Source organism: Prionailurus bengalensis, chromosome B4 (genome assembly GCF_016509475.1).
Source record: "Prionailurus bengalensis isolate Pbe53 chromosome B4, Fcat_Pben_1.1_paternal_pri, whole genome shotgun sequence".
Classification (NCBI taxonomy): Eukaryota; Metazoa; Chordata; class Mammalia; order Carnivora; family Felidae; genus Prionailurus; species Prionailurus bengalensis.
Genome location: NC_057358.1, coordinates 30,947,357 through 30,967,796, shown reverse-complemented (window position 1 = coordinate 30,967,796; position 20,440 = coordinate 30,947,357). Strand labels below are relative to the sequence as shown.

The 20,440-nt window shown below is 40.8% G+C and overlaps 1 protein-coding gene and 1 non-coding gene across 20 annotated transcripts in view; both read left to right on the top strand.

The window, feature by feature from the left end:
- The window catches only part of PARD3 (par-3 family cell polarity regulator), a 674,219-nt gene extending 654,378 nt beyond the window's left edge, over positions 1-19,841 (top strand). For all 19 annotated transcript variants that reach the window (XM_043563582.1, XM_043563576.1, XM_043563584.1 and 16 more), the window contains 2 exons: positions 11,433-11,560; positions 17,825-19,841. In XM_043563582.1, coding sequence (XP_043419517.1) covers positions 11,433-11,560; positions 17,825-18,221 — 525 coding nt within the window. In that variant the 3' untranslated portion in view covers positions 18,222-19,841. The remainder of the gene's footprint in view (positions 1-11,432; positions 11,561-17,824) is intronic.
- Positions 4,131-4,236, top strand: LOC122474129. Its single transcript, XR_006294820.1, has one exon. It is a non-coding gene; the product is annotated as a U6 spliceosomal RNA (small nuclear RNA).
- Positions 19,842-20,440: the final 599 nt, after the last annotated feature.

The following is a 20,440-nucleotide window of genomic DNA, read 5'->3' as shown; positions in this document are numbered from 1 at the left end:
CGGAGCCTTCAACGCTAGATTGGAAGGCTGAAGAAAGATGGTATGAGGACAGAACACTGGCCCACTGGCCAGGCAACCTAGCTCTTCAGGACTGTTTTCTTCTATGTTAAACCAAGAGACTTAGAGTAGATGGTTGAGTGTCAGTTATTAAACCCTTTGTTATAATGAAAATTTAAGAGAAAGCTGAATGTGTCAGGTAAAGCAATACAAGTAGAGCTTCTCCGAGTGTGGTCCACAGACCAGCACCATCAGCATCACCTGGAGCTCCCTTCAGACCTCCTGGATCTGGGTGAGGCCCAGGAATCTGTATTTTAACAAGCCCTGGAGGGGTGATTCTGAAGCATGTTACTTTGAGAAGCAGTGATCTAGAGTTAAATCATCTCTGAGGTCCTTTTTACTCCTAAAATCCAACACCCTCAATATACTCTATACAAGGGCAGAAACCTATAAACGTTTTGATTAAGGGGCTTAGTGACCAAATTGGGGTCTGTGGAAGATAATTTTGAGAAAGGAGAAGATGGAAAAATGGGAAAAGCAGTACTAGTTTGAGGGACTTTGCCTCTGTTCAGGTGAGGAAGGAGGAGCCTAGAGCAGCCAACTGGCCATATGAAACCACCATCCAAGAGTAAAAACTCCCCATGAAGTCGATCCTAGCCTAACTTTCAGAGGTTATATAAGAACTTCAGCAGATATAATACCTTAAAAAATCTCTAATTGTGTTTCTGCAACAACATTACTATTAAAGGTATTGTTTTTCTAAAACATTTATTTTTATTTTTATTTATTTAGTTAAAAAAATTTTTTAATGTTTATTTTTGAGAGAGAGAGAGAGAGAGAGAGACAGAGACAGAGTGTGAGCAGGGGAGGCGCAGAGAGAGAGAGAAAAAGACATAGAATCTGAAGAGGCTCCAGGCTCTGAGCTGTCAACACAGAGCCCAACGCGAGGCTGGAACTCACAAGCCATGAGATCATGACCTGAGCCGAAGTCGGACACGCAACCGACTGAGCCACCCACGTGCCCCTAAAACATTTATTTTTAGATGATCAAGTAAATTGAGTCATCCCCATGTAACAACATGACAGAATTATGTTAATCTACTTATACTGTTTGCCATAATTGACTTAATCTCTTCCTACCAGCTTTCCTAAAGCAGGATTCTTTTTTTTTTTTAATTAAGTTTTTTATTTTAAATCCAGTATAGTTAACAAACAGTGTTATATTAGTTTCAGGTGTACAAGACAGAGATTCAACACTTTCATACAACACCAAGTGCTCATCACAATAAGTGCCCTCCTAATCCCTATCACCTATTTCACCCATCTCCTCACCTACCTCCTCTCTGGTAACCATCAGGATGTTCTCTGTAGTTAAGAGTCTGTTTCTTAGTTTGTCTCTTTTTTCCCCTTTGCTCATTTGTTATGTTTTTTAAACTGTTATGCTTCTTAAATTCCACATAGGAATGAAATCATATGGCATTTATCTTTCTCTGACTTGTTTTGCTTAGCATTGTACTCTCTAGCTCTATCCATGTTGTTGCAAATGGCAAGATTTCATTCCTTTTTATGGCTGAGTAATATTCCATTATATATATACCACATCTTTATCCATTCATCAGTTGATAGACACTTAGACTGCTTCCATTATATGGCTATTGTAAATAATGCTGCAATAGATACATTGGGGTGCATGTATCCCTTTGAATTAGTGTTTTTGTATTTTTTGGGTAAATACCCAGTAATGTGATTACTGGATCGTAAGGTGGTTCTATTTTTAACTTTTTGAGGAATCTCCATATTATTTTCCACAGTGGCTGTACCAGTTTGCATTCCCACCGACAGTAACAAGGTTCCTTTCTCTCCACATCCTTGCCAACACTTGTTTCTTGTGTTGTTGATTTTAGCCATTCTGACAGGTCTGAGTTTTGATTTTCATTTTTCCTGATGATAAGTGATGTTGAGCATCTTTTCATGTGTCTGTTGGCCATCTGGATGTCTTCTTTGGCCAAATGTTCATGTCTTCTGCCCATTTTTTAAATGGATTATTTGGTTTTGGGATGTTGAATTGCATCAGTTCTTTTTATATTTTAGATTCTAACCCTTTATCAGATATATCATTTGCAAATATCTTCTCCCATTCTGTAGATTGCCTTTTAGTTTTGTTGATTCCTTTGCTGTGCAGAAACTTTTTATTTTGATAAAATAGTTTTTATAGTTCCGGTAGTTTATTTTTGCTTTTATTTCCCTAGCCTCAGGACACATATCTAGAAAAATGTTGCTATGACCAATATCAGAGAAATTACTGCTTGAGCTCTCTTCTATGATTTTTATGGTTTCAGTTTTCACATTTAGGTCTTTAATCCCTTTTGAGTTTATTTTTGTGTATGGTGAAAGAAAATGGTCCAGTTTCATTCTCCTGCATGTTGCTGTCCAGTTTACCCAACACCATTTGTTGAAGAGACTGTCTTTTTCCCCATTGGATATTCTTTACTGCTTCATTGAAGATTAATTGATCATATAATTGTGGATTTACATCCAGGTTTTCTATTCTGTTACATTTCTATGTGTCTATTTCTGTGCCAATACCATACTGTTTTGATTACTACAGTTTTATAATATAAGTTGATGTCTGGAATTGTAATACCTCCAGTTGTACTTTTCTTTTTCAAGCTTGTTTTGACCATTCAGGATCTTTTGTGGTTCCATACAAATTTAAGGATTATTTGTTCTCATTCTATGAAAAATGTTATTGGTATTTTGACAGGGTTTGCATTAAATGTGTAGATTGCTTTGGGTAGTATGGACATTTTAACAATATTTGTTCTTCCAATCCATGAGCATGGAATGTCTTTCCATTTCTTTGTATTATCGTCAATTTCTTTTATCAAGGTTTTATAGTTTTGGAGTACGGGTCTTTTACCTGTTTGGTTAATTAAGTTTATTCCTAGGTATTGTTTTTGGTGCAATTGCAAATGGGATTGTATTCTTAATTTCTCTTTCTGTGACTTCATTATTAGTGTTTAGAAATGCAGCATATTTCTATACATTGATTTTGTATACTGTGACTTTACTGAATTCATTTATCAGTTCTCATAGCTTTTGGGAAGGGTCTATTGGATTTTCTTTTTTCTTCTCTTTTTTTCTTTTTCTTTCTTTTGTTTTTTTCTTGAGAGAGAGAAAGAGAGAGTGTGCATGAGAGGGTGAGTAGGGAGGGACAGAGGGAGAGAATCTTGGGTTTTCCATACATAGTATCATGTCATCTGAAAGTAGTGAAAGTTGTATTTCTAACTTACCAACTGGGATGCTTTCATTTCTTTTTGTTGTCTGATTGTTGTAGCTAGGACTTCTAGTACTATGCTGAATAAAAATGGCCATCCTTGTCTTGTTCCTGACCTTAGGGGAAAAGGTGTCAGTTTTCCCCCATTGAATATGATGTTTGCTGTGGGTTGTTCATAGAATGTCTTTATTATATTAGGGTATGTTCCCTCTAAACCTACTTTGTTGAGGGTTTTTTATCATGAATGGGTGTTGTACTTCATCAGATGCTTTTTCTGTATCTATTGAAATGATCATATGTTTTTTATCCTTTTTCTTATTGATATGATATATCATGTTGATTGACTTGAAGCAGGATTCTTTTTTGATGTGTGGTAAACATCCCTAGCAATGTATTTTTGCACAGAAAGGCTGAAAAGAGGAAACAGTACAGTGGCTACCAGAAGGAGAAAAGCAAGTATATATGAAAATGGTTCTCAAACACAGAGTTCTAGCCTGCAAGGCCCTGCAGGGGTTTTCTCAGTCTCCATACCATACCATGAGGAGCAGTGGAATGCCACCTGACTTTGCCTGGGAATGTGGATTTCAAACCAGCATATTTGCAGCATTGCTGTGTAGTTAGTTATTTAATTGATCAGATGTATTGGGTGTATGGACTATGTTCAGTCAGTGTGTCTGGTGCTAGAGAACAAAGATGGGGAAGAAAGAATATCCTTAGAGCCCTACAGTCGAGCTGATACAACAGAAAAGAATATTTTGTACAGTTTATGATACAGGTATACATGGAGTATTAAACACAGAGGAACCATGCCCAAATAAATTGTGGGTGGTTAGGAAAGGCCTGAAAGAAGACCTCAGTGCTTGCTTTGGGAGCACATATCCTAAAATTGGAGGGATACAAAGAAGAGTAACATGGCTCCTGCACAAGGATGCATGTAAATTCATGAAGCATTCCATATAGAGAGAAAGAAAAGGAAAGGAAAGGAAAGGAAAGGAAAGGAAAGGAAAGAACACCTCGTTAAATTTGGAATATATTTTAAATACATAACTTTGAGAAAGAGAGAAACATATATTTGGGAACTAAGATTGATGGGATTTTTTTCTGGCTGGTGACATTGTATCTACATGTGAAATGTCCAAGTTTGAGACTAAATGAGCATTTCTTACTTCTTAGCTGTAGATATTGTTCATTGGGAGATGTAGAAATGATTTGATATCCATTTTGGTCCCCTTATATGATTTTTTTTTCCTAATGGGAGTGGTGAATATGTTGGCATACATTCCCATGCCAGCTACTTAATATGAACAATCATGTTAGGAAAATGTTTGAGAAAATCTTATACATCCAGAAACTCACCTACAAAAGGTCATAGGCCAAATTGTTGTATATCAAAATGCCATAGCAACTTTAGACTGAGCACTTGGCTTGTATTATCATTTCCTGTAATGAGTGAGCAGGGAATTATTTGGATGACAGGCTGATTACTTTAGGAATGGAATAATTTCCTAAATTGTGGGTCAGAAGTTGACCTTTTCTTTTTCTTTCTTCTTTTTTTTTTTAATTTTCAAACAATTGGGCTCTTGCTGTTTTTTCTCCTTTCTACTGATCATATAAATGAGCTTGAAGTGACTATAATTCTACTTAGTGTATTAACTTTCATACCAATTCTCCTTGTTGCCTTAATAAGGTTTTGTCTGCCTCAATAAGAGCCTCAAAATGTAGCTGAGTCTATGGTTTTTATTATCTGTTTTACAAAATGAGCTTTGAGTATCTTAGTTTTTTTTTTTTTTCTTTTTCTGTGTGTATTCTGACCTTAAAAGGTCAGTCTGTTTGGAAAGGATGAGACTATGATCTCACCCATTGGAATGGTTTGCAATCATTTTAGTTGTAAGGAACCAGATATTTGTCTTCAAGCTGTGTGTCCCTCTTACTCCATATTAGTTGAAGTTGTCATGCTTGTTGGAAATGCCACACACAAAGTGTGACCAGATGTATCATATAGAAGATCCGAGCCAATTACTTTACATACAGAGAGGGATGCTGCACAAAATTCATCCAAGTAGCCCTTTTCAGTTCATCCATTTTCAAAATGTTCTCCCTAAACCCTAGCAGTGTGGAATGCACCTGTTCCTGGGTTTTTGTTCAAAATAATGTTTGGGCCTGAGGGAGCTGATTTGTGGCACAAAGGGTCTTTAGATGAGCAGAGGCCCAGGAAATTCCCTTAGCTCCATAACTGAAGTGCATTCTCTCCCAAGTTGGTTAAGAAGAGGAGGAGGAGGACGACGATGACAAGGAGGAGGAGGAGGGGGAGAAGGAGGAGGAGGAGGAACAGGAGGAGGAGGAGGAGGAGGAGGGGAGAAAAAGCAACTTCTTCACCATGTAATTCCAGGTGCAGCATAAATAAAGCAGCAAGTTGCTTTAAATCTTTCTTAAGATAATGGAACAATAGCTGAGGTTAGGGTTATTATCACAGAGCTCAGATATGGACAGAACTTAGTGTTGCTTTTAAAAGAATTAAATTGCACGCTGCAGACATAAGTACAGTATGCTGTTAAAACTTTGTAGATACCTGAGTGTTGCCCACAAGGAGACTTGCTGGCTGAGGCGGTTGATAGATGGGATAATGGAGCCTTTAATAGCTATATTGCTAAATCCTTTCCATCCCGGGTTGGTAGTGACTCAAAGTAGTTTAGTCCTTCAGATGGAAAATTGATCCTCTGCGATGTGAATACCCTCTTCTCCCCCAAGCTTTCTTCCCAGCTGTCTGTCTTTAAACAACAAAAAAAAAGGTCTGTCCTTTTTTCCATTTTTCTGTCTGGGACTTTTAATGGCTCCTCTTCCCTTTTTTAGGGTTTTGTCTGCTTTAATTAGAGAGCCAGTCTGTAGTACACAGCCACCCTGAACCCCTGGATTGCCTTCCCTGTACCTGGGAAGTTTGAGAAAATGATGCTTATCCTTTTGTTTTCATCTCTCCTAAGACTTCAAGGATATCTCCTGTAATTTCCTTATAGTGGGGCTCCATGCCTTTACTCAAAAAATGCCTTCTCGGTTGATAGCTTTGCAGTTCAAACTGGGTGGAAATCACCTCCCTTGGAAATCAACCTGGAGAAAGCCATTCCTGCAAGGAAACAGGGACCCTTTACTCATGGCAAAAGCCTCTGTGCTGCTGCAAAGTAGACCCCTTTCTTCTAGCTCCAATGACCCATCTCCCAGCTGAAGGCTCCATGACCCATGGGCCATGCTACCGGCAGAGACCTCAGGTAGTAGAAATGAATGAAGTTGCCTTTGGTCATCATTAGCATGGGACACTAGAAGGCTGGCTTATTTTTAGAGCTGCAATTTTCAGTATACCTGCTGTTTAAGGAGGGGGAAAAGTAGATCCAAACACTGGTTGGCAAAGACGAGAGAAAGACAAACGGTGTGTAAAAAACAAACATGTATTTATGAAAATTTTATGAGGGAAACTGGTTTGCTCTGCAGATTTTTCAAGCATTACTCACATCATTAGTAGCAATTAGGCTTTTCAACATTCAGAACCCACAAGAGTTCGATCAATAGTTGTAACAGTATCTTGTGTGATGGGATAGAGGTGGAAGGCTGTGAAGGCAGGATGTATAGACAAAAGTTAATTTTGTTTTGATTAAAAGTTGTAAATGAATCTACTATACAGAATAATTACCAAGCTTAGTGGTTGCCACTTTTTTTTTTAAGTTTATTTATTTATTTTGAGAGAGGGAGAGAGCGAATCCCAAGCAGGCTCCATGCTGTTAGCGTAGAGCCCAGATCGGGGCTCTATCCGTGAACTGTGAGGTCATGACCTGAGCCAAAACCAAGAGTCAGACGCTGAACTGACTGAGCCACCCAGGCGCCCCAGCAGTTGCCACTTCTAAACAGAGTGAACAGTTTATGCTTTTTACATGATTCAATGGCATAAAAGTCTTCCTACCCTCTACCAAATCTTTAAATTACCATTTTATCAGAATGTGGAATTTATATTAGGGTTACAGCAAGTTTGAATTGCCAACATAGGAATTCCAAATCTCAGGTGGATGTGTGTCCTTTAGTTATTGTCACCATCATTATCTTTATCATCACTTTTCCTCTGAAGCAGTTGAACTTGTATCTTATTTTTGTTTTCCATATGTGCCCTTGAACATAGGTGAAAATTTGAAAATTTTATTCATTTTGAATAGAAAACTCACTCAAAAGTATCATTTGTAAGAATAGTACATATATGTGTGTATATGTGAAGATATACAGGTGCACACACACATATGCTTACACACTATGTGAAGAAAAATTAGAGTAATTAAAAATTATTTTCTATAAATGCTAATAAAAGAGAAATGAATTTTATTTCATAAGTGACACATGCACTCATAGATTAAGCTCTAAAAGTCTTCCAATATTCCTGGCTCTAAATGGTACTGACACTTTGTATGCTGTATAGTTTTTTTTGTTCTTTCTTTAGTCTTAACAGTTTTGTTTTATATTCTTATTTTGGAAAAATAAGAATGATTTTATTTAACTGAGAAAAATGTTTAGTTAATGAAATCTGGTGCAAACACTATGTTTTCACCAGTGATTTTTGATATTTTGTTTTACACTAATAAGTGATAGCCAAATTGTGTAGCTTTCCCAAACTTTATATAATTTTTTGTATTGTATAAATACTGTGTCTCCATAATCATGATAGAGACCAATACTTTGCAGCTCATTTATAAAAGCAACATGTATAGTTTTCGCTTGTGGCTTTAAACATAAGCCATGAAGAAATTTACATATCATGGTCCTCCAGTGTACTGTGTAACAGATAACCATGTAGTTATTTCTATTTACTACCTCTACATTATTATGGCCCTGCCAGCCTTGGCAATTTTTTTACTTAAAAGGTCATTGCTTGTCACAAATTTCATTATAAACAAAGCCAGGTCATCTGAGATTTGTATTCTGAAAACAGAGTTATTATTGCCTGGCAGATATCCAGAATTAATATTAAAAAAAATTTTTTTAATGTTTATTTATTTTTGAGAGAGAAAGACAAAATGCAAATGGGGGAGGGACAGAGAGAGGGAGACACAGCACCTGAAGCAGGCTCCAGGCTCTGGGCTGTCAGCACAGAGTCTGACGCAGGGCTCGAACTCACACACTGTGAGATCATGACCTGAACTGAAGTCAGACGCTTAACTGACTGGGCACCCAGGCACCCTTTGATCTCCAGAATTATTACAATTATAATTTACCTGTGTGTTTCCCTGTATATATGTTACTTTGTGGTTGTAGCTGTTAATGCTGTTCTTTTTGAAAACATGAACTTCTCCCTGGGGTTACAAATTACCTTTCTTCATTTCTTTATTTTTATTATTTTGGACTCCAGACACATTATTCTATTTCTGCCATAGAGATGGAAACCACTATATTTAAAAGTCAGGATTGTCGATTATAATACTGCTCCCACAATTTACATTTTTATGAGATCATCATTGAAGTCATGAATCAGGTTATTTTTGATTCGGGCCAAGTATAAAACTTGACAGGATAAACTTACGTCAGTGTTGCTCTAGGCTGGTCATGTATACAATCTTCCTTGAGATCTGTGGCTCAGTAACATTTCATCTTAAAGATAAGGGGAATTCTTCTTAAGAACCTACCCTTCTGCATGCTTTGAAAAAATAAATGGAATAAAAGTCATCGTAGTGGGCAGACTAGTATGAAATATGTCAGTTTGCCAATACCAAACTCATTCACTCATGTTAAGTTTTCAGATCCTGTGTGATGATAATTTTATTATTGGAGTTCATCAAGATCCAACTGGGTCCTTGCCATGGATAAGGTTTGAGGTGCACAGTGTCAGAAAACACACAGTTGAGGAAACAAAAGCCTTTCAACTTTTTTTTTTTTCTGTCAGAATCAAATTTTCAGGCCTCTGGGAGAAACAACTTAAAAATACACCTGAAATGTCTACAAGACCTTGCATTTTCTTTTCACATCTCCACAAGCAGTGTGTCACAGAACAGCATGAGCTTAAGAAGCCCGTTACTAAATCCTGCTGCAGAATGCCAGATCTCTCAAGACTGCTTGACACATGTATATAGCTTATACTGAGTGAAAAGGAAAGGGAAACGTGGTTCTTTTTGAGGGTGGAAAGAAAATGGTGTAGTATTTTCTTGCTTTGCTTTCCCTCTGTCCAGTGGCTTCTCTCAAGCTTCCCAAGCCTCACCCTGAACAATAGAGCCGCTCAGTTTTCTTTTTGGCCAGCCTCATCAAGTGTAATGGAAGAAAATGTCTGTCTTCTTTAATGTAGTTGATGAACAATTGGTTGACGCTTTGTTTACATAAGCAGAACTCACTCGGCAAAGTGTTTTCCTCGCTCAAGGCACCACTGATGTGTTATTTGAACGGTGTTGTGGAGCGGGTCTCAGAACACACATTTGTTCCAGTGAGTGTGGTTATAAACATCCACTAGTAGAGACTGGGGTATTGTAAAGCCTAATCTCTTCACACATTATTTTTGTATCGGGATATTTTTAATATGCCCACTGACTATGCCCATATGCTTTGAAATTTTTGCCCCATATAATCCTTATTATTGCTTACCCACAAATAAGATAATGCTGGCCAGGCAGAAAGAGAACAATAGATGATGCTTTCTTTCTGTTCACACAAAAGCCAACCACAGGAGCCACTCCTTAAGTAACAAGCCCACATGCTACCTTACAACTCTCCAAATGAAAGCAAAGACTGTTATTTTAGGAAACTATTATCAAGTCAAAGTCTGCCATTGGTGTCTACGAGAGAAAATCAATATCTTGTTTTTAAGAGGCATTCTTCATTCAGAATATGCCTATTGCACAATGTTGCGTCACACAAAGGGGAGCAGAGGTTAGCAAGTGCCAAAAAGGATTACTTAGTGAATGTCACTGATGCTATGATAAACCACTGTTTGGTGTTTTGTAGAGTTAGAGGCATCGTTGTCTATTTTGAGCAGACCAACTTTCATTTTCAAAGGGCAGATCTAGAAGGTAAGCTAAAAACTGTCAGTGAGAAGCTGAAGCATCCACAGGGGCTTGATCTGCATGGCACAATATACACAACCAAATATCTGAGTTTGCTGAGAGGCAGCAATCAGTGGATGACCTGCTGACCAAAGTATTTAGCCAGAAGGAGTAGAAATTTCTCTATAGGGTATAATTAACCTAGGTAAAAATGCCATTTCCTAATAAGTAAGGGAAAATGTATTGTCTCATAACCAATTCAAGGAGCTGTTAGCTGTTAGCTGTTAGCTGTTAGGGTTTATTCTTTTGATGAGTGTTTCCATTTGACTGCCACCCCTGGGTTGGAGGAGACCTATACATGGCGAACGGTGCCTAGTGTCAACGAATCTCCATTCAGAATTTAGCCATCACCCTTTAGGAGAAGGGGAATGAGTTCTATTGTAGCCCTACTGCTAGCCTAAAATAGGTAACCGCTGAGAAAATTCACCAACACAGCCAACTTGCAAGTGCACACCCATGGACTTTCCCACTTCTGTGAATTATTGTAGCAAAATTTATTTACTTATTTATTTTTGACATTGGCATCTTATGCTCTCCTGAGGAGCCTTGCTCCCCTGTACTTGCTGGATATACAGGGGATGCAAACTGGTGTCTAATGTTGGTATTTACCAAACCATCAGGAAGACTGGAAAAGTTGACCCCTCAGGGCACCTGGGTGGCTCAGTCTTAAGGGTCTGATTTCAGCTGAGGTCATGATCTTCTGGTGAGTTTGAGCCCCCACATCGGGCTCACGGCTCTCAGCACAGAGCCTGCTTCTGATCCTCTGTCCCTTACTTCTCTCTCTACCCCTCCCCTGTGCTCGCTCTCTCTCTCTCTCCCTCAAAAATAAACATTAAATAAAAGAGAAAGAAAAGTTGGCCTCTCAATTTCAGACCATTCTGAAGCCATAATCAAAATTTAAGATGCTTGAGTATTTGGGACTCATAAAAGCAAATAGATAACCTCTTTTCTCACACTTGGGAAAACCGCAGTTGGCTTTTTAAAAACTCACCACATCTGTAACATGTTTCTAGGTCAATCCTTAAGAATCGGAATGAGGCCCACCGGCCACATGATAGCCAGACTGCCTCTCTCGCTAAGCGTGTCGCATTTTTGCCCTTCAGCCCAACTCCAGAGCGGCGGCGCAGAGCGGCAGGCACTCGGTGTCGGTGGAGGTGCAGATGCAGCGCCAGAGGCAGGAGGAGCGCGAGGGGTTCCAGCAGGCCCAGCGCCAGTACAGCTCCCTGCCCCGGTAAGTCCCAGCCCGGCCCCGCGGGAAGCCCCTCCTCCACGCGCTCGTCCTGCGGGAGCCGGCAGGCAGAGGGCGCTGCTCAGCCTGCCCCCCATCTGACCCCTGGAAAGAGGCCCCCCGGAAGAAAGAAAAGTGTGGCAGAAGATGCCGGCATTGTCACCCCCAAGCTCCCTAACCGCGAGCGAGATGATCTGCCATAGGAGCATTGGGCTGAGGGGTCATACCCGGGCTCTGGTACTGGTTCTGCTACTTCCCAGGTGGCCGCGGACCGGACGGGTTCTTCATCTGAAAAATGGAAAGCTAACGCTTATTTTGCCTGGCTGGTGGGGTGACTAGAGTGTCTGATGCTGTGTAAACCTAGAGCTCCGTGAAACGGGGCGGGGCGGTGCTCCACGGTCTGTGCCCAGTTAGGATCTCTCTTGCTCTCCCGCCATCCTTACACTTGTTCAGTGCGGATCCTCAGAGTCCCAGGGATGCCCACCTCATGAGCAGACTAGCCCGGGCCGGGGGGGGGGGGGGGGTTGGTATCTGCCGGGCTCCCCCCAAGGAGGTACCTCAGCCCCACGGGTTCTCTGCCAAAGGCCTGGAGAGCATTCAGGTGACCGAGCCCTAATACCCTGAAATGATAGCCCTTTTCCCATCTGAGTATTTCCTCCGTGCACAGTGAAGAATAAAAGTACCTATTTAAAAATACTCATCTTCCCAAACTTCCTATGATTCACTCCTATAATCACAATTCTTACAGGCATTTGTTCTATTTCAAAACCAGGTGACAAAAACATTTTGGTGGAAAAAATCCACTTACCATGTTTGTATCAAGTAGATTGCTTTGATTTTGAGCAGAGCAGTGTGGAGGCAATGTTTCTCTGTGTAAACTTGACTGACCTATACAAAAGTGGTCTTGATTTGCTTCTAATTTTTAATAAGGATGAGTCCCTGTAAATGTTAAATAATCCCTATAATAACAGCGAGGGACTTGGCTACATTGACGTGGATCAGACAAGGGAATGAGGGTGTGAATGAAAATCTACCAGGATGAGTAGCGTCATTCTCCTAATGGTAGTTTACTAGTATTGTAGTATTGTTCATTCAGTTGTTCTTTTTTCATCTAGAAAGCTCTATCTCCTTTGAAAACTAAATTATTTTTTTCTTTTAAATAAGAGAATTGCTTTTTTTCTTTCACATAGGAGAATAACTATTTATTTAGCCCACTCTGGGTAAGAGTCACTGAAATTTAGGTCTGGACAGGACCTTGAACACGTTGTCTTACAAGGAAGCAGCTCAGAGAAATTAAGTAACTTCCCCCAAGGTCCCACAGCTGGTCCATAATTTCTGCCAGAATTCAAACCCACACCTGCCTGTTCCCTAAACCCTGATTTCATAAGGCTCATTGCTACCGAGGGTTTTGGTTCCCAAGTCTGGAATGTCAGTGGGTATAGGTGCAAAGTTCCTCTCTGCGCTCTACTTCCCTTAGCATATGGAAGAAGGCCGCTGTATGAACCACCCCATGCATCAAATGTGAAACATTCCAGGATTATACATAAAGGTTCTTCTGTATAAAATCCCTCCACCCTGCCTGTTTGGCTTGCTTTCCATCAGATGGATGAGTGTGATCAGGTCGATGGATTGACATACCTGACGGTCAGTAGCACATCACGGCCTATGCGAATGGCATTGCCTATGCAGGGGCTGTGATCTTATTTGATTGGCAAATTGTTTGACTTCATAAATTTTAGTTGTGTTTGAGAGTATAAGAAATGGAGGAGAAATATCAGAAAGCACATGTAAGAGGTGGAGTGAGGTGAGAAATGCACAGGGCTGAGGAAGGGAAGTGGGAGAGATGGTGGATGAGGGCCCAGAAGTGTACACAGCCTGGCATGAGAAGAACCGCCAGGGTCCCAGTCCTGGGGAAGAGGGCAAAGAGGGATCACTGGCTTTCTCCTGGTCGTGTTCCCAGGTAGCTCCATATTCCAAACTGATGCTCCGCTGTCTTTTCCACCTCCTCCTCTAGGCTGCCCTTCCTCACTCCCCTTCTCCCTTCTGAAGCACCTGGTAGAAGGATCTAATTCATGGAAGGGAAGGTTGCTGCTGCTGGTACTGCTGCCATCTGGAGTGTTTCCCTAAATAATAAAAACTCCCTCTGGGTTCAGCATAGCCCTCTTATTACTACTAGGCATTTTATTCTGTGTTGATATGACAAAAGCAGAAATCCCACGATGAAAAAGTTGTTTCAGGCAAGAGGTCTGGGAGGTCCCTACAGCCTGTTCTCTGCCTTTAGAGAACAGTTTCTGGATGGGAGTGTATATTTGTGGGAAGATTTAGGAATGCTCAGCCACACCCAGCTTAGGCACCACTTGACAAAGGCTGTGTGCGGAGATCCGGAGGAAGGTAACAAGACCAAAGAGGAGCTCAGAGGGAGATAGCAAGAACCTACATGGGCATGAGTCAAAACCAGATTTCTGACGTGATATTCTTCAAAGACGCTTGACCTCTGCTTTTCAGATGTTGACAGCAGAGTTTTGTCTAAACAAGTTGGTATGGCATTCAATACCAAAAAGACTTCACACACAACAGAAGTTCTCTTGAAAAGTGGAGCGTAAAATAAAACAAATGGTCAAGACTTTGTACCAGTAGCACTAGAGAAAGGGGTCTGAACTGAAGGGACGTATACAAGCCGAAGTGGTGTGTAAATTCTCACTGTGAATAACCAACTTATAGACGGAATTCAAATTACATTTTGAAATGTCGGTAGGGGATGCTAGTCAAGTCGTATCACTAGTTCGGGAGGAAAGGAGACCTGAGAGGACCCACACTTAATATTCGGTCAGAATAGGGTTCCTTTTTAATTTTTTTTTTATTCCTAAACTACTTATTCTTTTTTCTTCTTTACTCTCTTTTCTTTAATTCTTTTAAAATTTCTAGATTACTGTCTTAGTGTTCAAAAGGCAACTCTAAAACTGAGTAGAAGCATGTTCAGTTATAGTCACTGATAGAAAGACTTACTGAAGATCCTTTATGAAATATATGTATTTTTTCTTCTCCTGCTGACTCTCTATTTGCTCTTCATCTTTCCTTCTCCATGGCTTTCCGTCTGTTGGTGGTAGACTTCTCTGTGTAAACCTCACTTCCCCTCTGTCTTCCGCACCCAGACATGGTCTCCCCACCAGGCCCATTTATTATGTCTCTCAGCTGCTTGTCAACTTGTCAGCCTTGGTATTTATATCTTTCTTCATCCTTCTGTGTCCTCCTCACCTTAGAGACTAACTTGCTTTCCTGAGGCATTGGGTCTTTGGTGTAAGATGATGGTCTACATGATGGTGGTCTTCAAGCCATATTGGAAGCAGTTACAATCATTAAGTGATAGCTATTGCCAAACCAGGGCATTTGCCCTGAGTGGATTCAGAAAACTCTAGTAGGCTCATTCTAGGACCAGACATACCTGTGTGTTGGTTATAAAGAAATTCAGTGAACAGAGATTGCTGCTATTGTTATTTGTGGCCTTTGACTAAGCAATCATGGGACAGTAAAAAGCTTCTTTCCAGTCTCTCAGAAAGTGGAGTTGTCTTCACTTAGAGAAGCTTCTTCAGTTATTCTTTGGTGCCTCTCCCTGCTTCTTGATTTCTACCAATCCTTCTCACAAAGGGTGGAAAGCTAATATTTTTTTTTAATTTTTATTTAAAATTTTTTAATATTTATTTTTGAGAGAGAGACAGAACATGAGCAGGGGAGGGGCAGAGACAGAGGGAGACACAGAACCCGAAGCAGGCTCCAGGCTCTGAGCTGTCAGCACAGAGCCTCACATGGGGCTCGAACCCACGAACCACAAGATCATGACCTGAGCTGAAGCCGGACACTTAATGGCTGAGCCTCCCAGGCGCCCTGGAAAGCTAATATTTTGTTTATTGTTTTCCGTTGGTCACAAAGATGTCTCCCAAAACCCAGAGGCTAATCTTTGATGACAAAGTGACTTTGCCTTCAAACTACTCTTCCAACACCCATTAGTCAGCCATTTACTGTGTGACACACTTTTCTAAGCATTTTACATGTGTTATTTCACTTATTTTTCCCTGTATCCTATGAGGTTAGATATCTGGCCTGTTTCACAGGTGAGACAACTTGGGCCCAAACAGTATAACCCTCCTGGGGTCACACAGCCAGCAAGTGGCAGACAGGATTGGAATCTCTGTCTACCTGAACCTAAGCATCATGTAGAAAACTTTCATTGTCTGCTATTTTCTCGAGTTTCTCTATGATCTGATCATTTCTTGTCCTCTCCTTAATTGAGAGCTTGTTGATACCACACTTACCACGGAAACATGTGTATATATGTGTTTGTGTACCTGTATCTATGTATATGTTCTTTCCCCACATATCTTACTTCAACCCTCAGTGAGGTCTTCTTTCTTCCCTCTAGACAGCTTAGTTTGAAGAAAATTTTAGCTACAAGAAATTCTTCTTTCACATCATCATAATTTCTGTCCCTAACAAACCTTTAGTGACTTCTTGATGTGTTTAAATAAAAAAAGACTCTGTCTTCCTGAAATGATTCAAAACTCAGCTTACGGTGCATGAGAGCCATAGAGCGAAGCCTTGGGCTTTATAGAGTTGGGGGTTGGGGGCTGGAGAGGGTTAGTGGATCTCAGTAGGCTAAGGATGAAAAAGAGGTGAAATTTCTGTGGCCTACTTCTGGTTATCTTTAAATTGATTACTAACCCATGAAGGAATTCCACTTTTGTTGCTGTAACATCAGTAACAAGTTCGTTGTTTTAATTAAAGTTTCATGATTAATGTCAAATCCCTGGTTTCGTGCTGGCACTTTCCATCATTCATGTCCCTGGGCAGATTAATTTATGACTTTTTAAGTGAAGATAATCAGTGCTTTAGGCAAATAAACTATTCCATCAAATCTAAGGATTCTTGCCTGGGCTCATTGTACGAATGGTCTGATTCCCATTAAAAGAGAACCAGATAAAGGTACTGGACACTGTTCAGTTAATCACAGTCATATCCAGAGATGATGCTGGACACCCCCAACTACATTTTAGGCCATGTGGAAAATGGGGAGATTTCATCCCAAACCATACTGATGGCACTTCTTAATGTTCAAAAATGCAAATGCTTCATTCCTGTGGGAGCCCCAGTGTCTGCATAGATCGCATTTTCCCTTCAGAGTCTTTCTGAACATCCTGTCATGTTGTGTGTGTTGATGTGAAAGCCTGAGCAATACATACTGTCGCCAAATGATTTTCTTATTGATAAATGGAGCAATATATTTTGTTTTATTACTCAATTCTCTCTTCCTCTCTTCCATTTTTAAGGCGAAAAATTAGGACATGTCTTCCTTTCTGGCACAAATTGTTTTACTTTATCATAGCCAATCTTATTGTAAATTCATAAAAGCATCTAGAGACTTGATAGTAAATTAAAGATGTTTCAAAACAATAATGTTTCCTGAAATGATGTGCAACTTTATTGCAGAAGTGATAAGACTTAGAAATTTCTATATGGCTCTGATTTATTTCCCTATCCTGGAGTGACAGAATGGGAGTTAAGTAGGTTATCCCTGCCTTCAGGGAGGGTATGGTGTGTAGGAAAATAGTGCTTACTTTACAGACTTCCCAGGTTCTACAGGCCTGATGAGCATATATGCTGGAGAGTGTCGGTTGCTGACATATACATCTTGAAAGCCAGGACTTTAAGGGACTGCCTGTTGCATTTTTAATCATATAGGAGTCTAGACTTAAATCTTTCATAACTGAACTCATATTGTAATCCATTACATGTACTTCCTATTAGCTAGTGTCTCGGGCATTATGGTGGCAGCTGTGTAAAATATTTGTTTTGCTTGTTTAGGATTGAATTGCAACATTCTAAAACAAGCAATTCCTGCTGGGGTAGAAGCTGCCAGATCACTAATACCCCTGTACGGAGTCTTGCCAGTGTGTCTAAATTGCAGGAGGTACTGTTACCCTATGTAGGATCAATAGTGCCTACGGAGACACAGAAGGAGGACCCTTACTTTTCGATAGCCACCCAAGCCCTCAGTGCTCTCTCCTGTTTAGCCATTGTTTGCTGAGGACAGTCCTGTGTTAATCCTCCAGCCCGCATCACTGTGGCTGACACATGATTGCAGTGCAGCACTACTGGCTGAGAGGTTCAAATGCATTTTCCACTTCCCCCCTCCCCCACCTCCTTTCTCCCTTTCCTTTCTCTCTCTCCCCTTCTCCCAAGCCTCACACTAACCTTTGGGATTTGCTTTTCTAGGCAAAGCAGGAAAAACGCCAGCTCTGTGTCCCAGGATTCCTGGGAGCAGAACTACCCCCCTGGGGAAGGCTTCCAGAGTGCCAAGGAGAACCCCAGATACTCCAGCTACCAGGGCTCCAGGAACGGCTATCTGGGCGGGCACGGCTTCAACGCCAGGGTGATGCTGGAGACCCAGGAGCTCCTTCGCCAGGAACAGAGGCGGAAAGAGCAACAGATGAAGAAGCAGCCTCCTCCTCCCGAAGGGCTCAACAACTATGACTCATACAAGAAAGTCCAGGACCCCACTTACACCCCTCCCAAGGGGCCCTTCCGGCAGGACGTGCCCCCCTCCCCTTCTCAGGTCGCTAGGCTGAACAGACTCCAGACTCCTGAGAAAGGGAAACCCTTCTATTCCTGAACAGGAGAAGAGTGGAGGCTTCATGTCATGCAATAAAGGACATTTTCTTATGAAGACTTGTATTTTGGGAGTTTTTTTAAAACCTTGATGGTACTATGGAATTTTTCTGTTTGTTGGTATCAGTGCCTTTAAGCAGTATGGGCGAAGAAATGGAAGGCCTTAATGTCTTTGCCAGTATGTCTCAAGTGTCTATTTCATGGAAGGATTTCCCACCATCTGACAATCATCTGTTCGAGGCATTCACATGCTCTGCACCTCTCTGGAGTACCAGGAATGTTCACCTCCCCCATGAGATGTCCGTGGCTTTATGTTACACCCCCCTGCAACTTGTGACAAATTACCTTGAAGTTGAAGGTGATATTGATCCCTCCTTCTCCCCTTTCGGTTTTCTTTGATGTGAGGCGACATCCCAATCTCTGGTGGATCAAAGTGGGTGACATACACCAGAAATTGGGGCTTTATGGTACTTCACAGCAGTCATTTATGGTACTTTGTAATCAGTGTGGTTTTCCCTGTTCTCTCCCAGCTCCTTGCAACAGGAAAGTTCCTTCATCCTAGTAAAGAAGCTAAGCCATATCCAACACTGTCTGGTTATCATGGGGGTCCTTTTGCAACTGCCTTATAACTCGACATTACCAATAAAGCGATCATTGTAGTCTGTGTTTATAAATACACTTGTTTGGTCATGTTCCTGACACGTGTGTTGAGTCAGCGCAGCTCTGTGTGGGGGACGAGGGACAGGGAGTGACTTCTGGTCGGGGAAGAATGGAGCCCGCCCACCGGCCCTGTGCATATCATGACGTGGGAGGTGGTAGCTAAGAAAAGAATTCTCCCAGGATGAGCTTCTGGCCCACAACATCCCAGTAATTATTTTAATTAGTTTTCGTTTGACAGGTTGGCAGGAAGGGCATAGAGTGAGACAAAGATAAATCAGACGGTCGTTTTGGGATTCTAAAAACTCATCGGCTTGCTACAGTTTTTAAAGTCAGTTGGAAATCACGTTTGTTTAGCACACCCAGATGCTGTATCTCTGCCTGGTGATGCCATCCATGCTACTAGATAATTCTGCCACAAAACGAAGACAGATAAGGGAAAAGCTGTTATATCACCAAACAGTGGTAACAAAAGATTGCTCTCATGTCAATATTGTAATGTGTGTGGGGGTCACAAGGACTTCGATTGCTCCTGTGTTTTCAGCTGTCCGTCTGAACGTCATGTGTTGTGAACCATGGCTGGGTTGCTAAAGTGCCTGCAAATCCCGATGTGAAGAAAGCTTGAGATGAAAGCTCAGCACACCATGTATTAACAAAAAAAGAGAAAACAAACAAAAAAAGACATGTACCGATATGCCTTTTTTTTTTTTTACTGGCACATTGTATTTTTGTGTCCACTTGTTTTTAGAAAATATGTGAAGTGTCCACACGTACCTGTGTCTCTTTTGCATTTCTGTGTAATGGTTCTATGTGTTCATAATGTGTGGCAATGTTTAAATGGTGTTACCAATGTAAGCACAGTGACCTTGGATGACAGTAGCTTTTTCTTACAGCCTTCCTTGAGCTGTGAGAAACAGCTTTCCCTGTACATATGAGACTTCTAATAAAAGGCATATTTCTTCCTGTTCTTTGTGGTATCTCTAGTGCTCCTGTGGAAACTCCTAGCTGGGTTTTGGGTTGTTCATTTATTTTTTTAAAGTATATTAGCAGATGTGATTTCTTTTTTCGTATTTAGAAAAAGTTGAAAGTTTCCTTATATCTGTGTGCAGAGATGGAAGTGCATGATTGACTGCTTACTTGAACACCTGAGGAGGGGACAAGAAAGAGAAAAGGACCTGCTTAATGAGTTTACTGGAAGGCCCAGGCTGCCAAAAGAAGCCTGGGGAATTTGGAATTGAAGGAGCCAATACTCTAGAGCTAAATAAAAGAAAAATTATTCAGAAAGCTACATAATATTCCCATTATTTTCCTTTGCTCCCTCTGGATCATTTCAGCAAGCCAAACATTTTGAGGGAGCCCTAGCCTTGCGTACCATGAGCCCAGAGAAAAGTCCAGATTCTTTTCCACTTTCAATACCAACCAGTTCTTATTTCCAAATTACACAATAAGGCTTTGCTATATTTTTTAGATTCATTAATATGTATATGGTACTTTGAAGGCATAAAGGGCACTAGATCTACCCTAGATGCGTCTTGCGCACAAATATCCCTGTGCACACCACCCCCC